This window comes from Xiphophorus hellerii, chromosome 20 (assembly GCF_003331165.1).
Source record: "Xiphophorus hellerii strain 12219 chromosome 20, Xiphophorus_hellerii-4.1, whole genome shotgun sequence".
In the NCBI taxonomy this organism is placed as follows: domain Eukaryota; kingdom Metazoa; phylum Chordata; class Actinopteri; order Cyprinodontiformes; family Poeciliidae; genus Xiphophorus; species Xiphophorus hellerii.
In genome coordinates, this window is record NC_045691.1 from 31,135,325 (window position 1) to 31,139,946 (window position 4,622).

The 4,622-nt window shown below is 42.1% G+C and overlaps 1 protein-coding gene across 1 annotated transcript; it reads left to right on the forward strand.

Moving 5' to 3' along the window:
* Positions 1-296: 296 nt before the first annotated feature.
* LOC116709882 (acidic mammalian chitinase-like) lies at positions 297-3,445 on the forward strand. The gene is made up of 12 exons (XM_032548592.1): positions 297-336; positions 441-507; positions 606-632; positions 735-939; positions 1,080-1,136; positions 1,297-1,462; positions 1,562-1,686; positions 1,757-1,880; positions 2,158-2,340; positions 2,457-2,573; positions 2,650-2,782; positions 2,929-3,445. The coding sequence occupies exons 2-12, from the start codon at positions 483-485 to the stop codon at positions 3,174-3,176; spliced, it is 1,410 nt and encodes a 469-aa protein (XP_032404483.1). The 5' UTR covers positions 297-336; positions 441-482; the 3' UTR covers positions 3,177-3,445.
* The last annotated feature ends 1,177 nt before the right edge of the window (positions 3,446-4,622 follow it).

Sequence of the window (4,622 nt, forward strand, 5' to 3'; positions counted from 1 at the left end):
ATCTATTCCCCTAGCAAGTTCTCATGACAACAGCAACAATATTGTACTGATGTACAGTGCTCAAAGGTCTTTTTGGCTGATCAATGATATGATAATATGTAATCTGTTGCACAATCTCAATGACACCTAGACCCTGACTAAGTCAATTATTGTCCATATGTAGCATGGTACCGTCTTATCTTTACATGTTCTAATAATCATTATATTTACGATTCTAGTTTGTTGGAGGTTGGTACAACTTTTGCTCGCTCTCTCCCTTGCCCACTTTCTCTCTTCAGCAGTGTATAAAAGACCACAGTTTGCTGCCACTCTTTGGATTTTTGGTCTGGTCCCACGGTGAGTCGATGAGGGGAAGGACATCCTCTTAGCTGAAACTGGCTTTGTGCTGACTTTCCTGCATTACTCATTTAAAAACTCTTTGTTTATTTTTTTCCTTGTAGTCATCTGAAGAAGTTGTGAGAAAAAAACCAACAAATTACAACATGGCAAAGCTCGTATTGCTCACAGGTATTGTAGAAATCGTGGTTCAACAACCATTATGAGGTCCATCTATATTGTTGAATGTATGGTTTAATTTGTCTCCCTGTTCTTTTTTTCCACCAAAGCCTTGTGTCTGGTGCTTGTCCAGCTGGGTAAGATATGATATACTTTTATCAACCGACACGACTAACATACTTAATTTTGAAGAACTGCACTTTGAGGATATAATTTTATATTTTGTTGCTCTTTCACAGCACACACAAGCAGAATGGAGTGCTATTTCACCAACTGGTCTCAGTACAGGCCTGGTGATGGCAAATTCCTGCCACAAAACGTAGACCCCTTTCTGTGTACCAGTCTGATCTATGCCTTTTCCATCATCAATCACGCCAACGAGCTGGTAACCTATGAGTGGAACGACGATGTCCTCTACAAGGCCTTCAACGACCTGAAGCTGAAGTAAGTCAACTCACTTGAGGTCATTACGTCCGATGACAGAATATGCTACAATGAACATTTAAAGCTTAAAGCAGTTTCACTTCTATTCAGCACTGCATTACAGGCTCCTCAAATCCTCTGTTTTCTTTTTCTTTTTCTAGGAATCCTCACTTGAAGACTCTGCTGGCTGTCGGTGGCTGGAACTTTGGCTCCACTCAGTAAGTAACTGTGCAAATCAAAATGTTACCAAATATGACTTCCTGACACAAGGATGACACATCTTGATTGTCTTTTAAACTCCTGAGACAAATGACCTTGATAACTATTGGCTGACTTTGTCTAAAAAGTGTCTTGGTCCTTAAAATCTGTCTCCTGCAGGTTTTCCATCATGGTGTCCACACCAGAAAACCGTCAGAAGTTCATCCAGTCTTCAGTCAAATTCCTGAGGCTTCATGGATTTGATGGACTGGATCTGGACTGGGAGTACCCGGGTGCCCGTGGAAGCCCCCCTGAGGATAAGCAGAAGTTTACTTTTCTCTGCAGGGTAGGTTGAAAAAAAAAGAGGCTTCTTTTGCAAACCTAAACTATATTTCCATGTTTTATTTTGACCTCCATCCTCACAGTTTTGGGGTGATTATTGCAGGAACTTGTTGCAGCTTTTGTCGCAGAGGCTGCAGCCACAGGTAAACCTCGGCTCATGCTGACTGCTGCAGTGCCTGCTGGAAAGGGGACCATCGATGGTGGATTCGAGGTCGCTGAGGTTGCCAGGTAAGCACTGTGACAAGTTGTTTCTCACAGGAAGTCTGGGAGTTGTTGACTAAGGGTTTTGTTTACCTAGGGAACTGGACTTCATCAATGTCATGACCTATGACTTCCATGGAACTTGGGAGACGTTCACTGGCCATAACAGCCCACTGTACCAAGGATCTGAGGATTCAGGCGACCTCATCTATTTCAATACTGTAAGGATCCTTTTGCATCCTTATACCATCCTAAAACATACGTCAGGTTAAATGTCCCCTAACTTGCCATTAGGTGTGATTGTATGCAAGATTATTAGTTCTGAGTGAATCTGTATTGCCCTGTCCAGAGTGCACCCCACCTGCCATCCATATGAGATAGGGCCCCCATTCCTGTGATCTTGCCAGGGCTACCGATGCATGTGCAGAAAATGGATGAATTGTTTTGGTACCATGGTATTTTTATTTATTTACCTTTTTGTTCAATCAAAATTCTTAGGACTACGCAATGAGGTACTGGAAAGACAATGGCGCCCCATTAGAGAAACTGAGAATGGGATTCGCAGCCTACGGTCGTACCTTCCGCCTAACATCGTCAAACACAAGCGTTGGAGCCCCTTCTAGTGGACCTGCTTCAGCCGGACCATACACCCGTGAAGCTGGATTCTGGTCCTACTATGAAGTAAACAACAGCCTTTGGATACTTACTTATGTATCATATTAGTAGTATTTGACGGGCAATGGCCTACAAGCAAAATACAAAGTTCTATATTCCTGACAATGTTTTATATTGTTTAGATCTGCAACTTCTTGAAGGACACCACCATCCAATGGATTGATGACCAGAAAGTTCCATATGCAACTAAAAACAATGAGTGGGTAGGATTTGACAACAAGGAAAGCTACAGGACCAAGGTACGTAGAAGTTCTCCCAGAACACTTAGTGTGTGTGAGGTGATTCCAACAACATCTCTTATTTGTGGTCAAACAGGTCAACTACCTGCAGGAGCAGAAGTTTGGTGGAGCCTTTGTTTGGGCCCTTGATTTAGACGACTTTTCTGGAAAATTCTGTGGAGAAGGAAGCCACCCTCTACTGTCCCATCTCCGCAGTCTTCTCAATATCGGTAAGGCATGGTAGCATTCGACCTCAGTCTACACTAGAAAGATACAATGCCTTCATCAATGCTATTCAGTGTTTTCTTTTTACAAGAGGGAAATACGAATTTATGAGTAGTATTTATGTGGTAATACTACAATTCTGCCTGTACAGAGCTTCCACCAATGCCCTCAACCACCACCGCCAAGCCTGGCGCTAGCACTACGTCTACAACCACCACTACCACCACCACTACACATGCTCCGGGACCTGGCTTCTGCAACGGCAAGCCTGATGGCCTCTATGCCCACCCCGACGAGAGGGCCAAGTTCTACATGTGCGCTGGAGGCACCACGTATGAGCGGATGTGCGGAACCGGATCCGTCTTCGATGACAGCTGCAAGTGCTGCGCTTGGCCTTGAGCGTTCAGTGGTAGCGATGTAAAATGTAGCTCAAACCAACAATCAAAAAGACTTCAAATCTCCTCTTTCATTCATTGTTTGTAAAAGCATGTACTTACCTGTATTATAACTTGATGCAGAAAAAAAAATAATGTAGTTTTGGGAAAATATGTGATGAAAAATAAAATTTGCCAACAAACAGCTAACAGAAACTACCTTGGTACCCCTGACTACATTATTGAGAGCTGTCAAAAATACATGTTATTGGAAATAAAGTAATAAAAACATTATTTCTGTGTAATTTTCTTGTAAATAAAGTAGATAAGATCATGTAAGGACCACTTTTATGTTTGCAAAAGAAAGGGGGAAGTGTGTGAGCCTCAGACCTCCATCTTAAGGAACAAATATAATGTAGAAATATTGAAGCAACATTTCTTAATATCAGTCAAGTTAAAGTAAAAGCACAAATAGGTCTTCCAAACTGCAGATAGTCCAAAGACTCCAATCCAGGATGGCTTAAAGGACAATACAAGTCTACATTTCGGAGCAGCCATCACAAAGTCCCAATCTCAGTTGTACAGAAAATCTGTGAGCAGATCTGTAAAGGTGAGTTCTGTGTACTTAAACTTGAGTACACAGAACACAGCCGGTTTAAGCCATGCAGTGCATTACATTTATTACTGGAACACATCTATCAAGAGAAAGATCCCAATTTAAACGGATTTAAGCAGTGGCTCACAGATTCCTTCTCCCTCACGGTGCCACCAAATGGTGCAGAAAACATTTAGTTTTGGGAAAATGCAAATCCATGTCCACAAGCATGTGGTGAGTGTAGGTATGTTTTGTTCTGTATTCAACGTTCACCAAAAAAGTAAATAAGCATTTTTGGCTGATTGGAGTTCAGGAAAAAATGTTCTCCAATGCTTCGACCTAATATTTCAGGATATGCAGAAGGAAGTTTTGATGCAAGACTAAAAAAATATTGCTATCACACAGTTTGTTGGGGCCCAATTGTTTTCACATACAAAGTTTCTTCCCGTCTACAAATATCCACATTTTTCTGATTGACAGCTACTGCAGGACATGGAGGCACATCTAAGCCTTCTGCTAACCGCTCACTGTACATAAAAAGGAGAAAAGCAGGCAACACTGTGAGCCCTGTGTTCCTTTTTTCCCCTCCAGTTTAACTCAAATCAGCTCTGTCAGAATCTCTAGAATCACCTGAATTAATGATTACCTAACAACAGACCACAGTTTGAAACCGACGGACTGTGTGTCCAACCACAAGGAACTCTCACCATTCCTTCTCCGACTTCCAGTATAAAACATCTTCCTGTCGTTTGCAGAAATACTCAGATGCCTCTGCAGTTGTCAGGTGTACCAAAGGTGGTCAAGAAGCTGCGTAGAGACAACTGGTGTGAAAACAACCATCTTATGCTGAATGTAAATAGCGCAAAAATCTTTCGT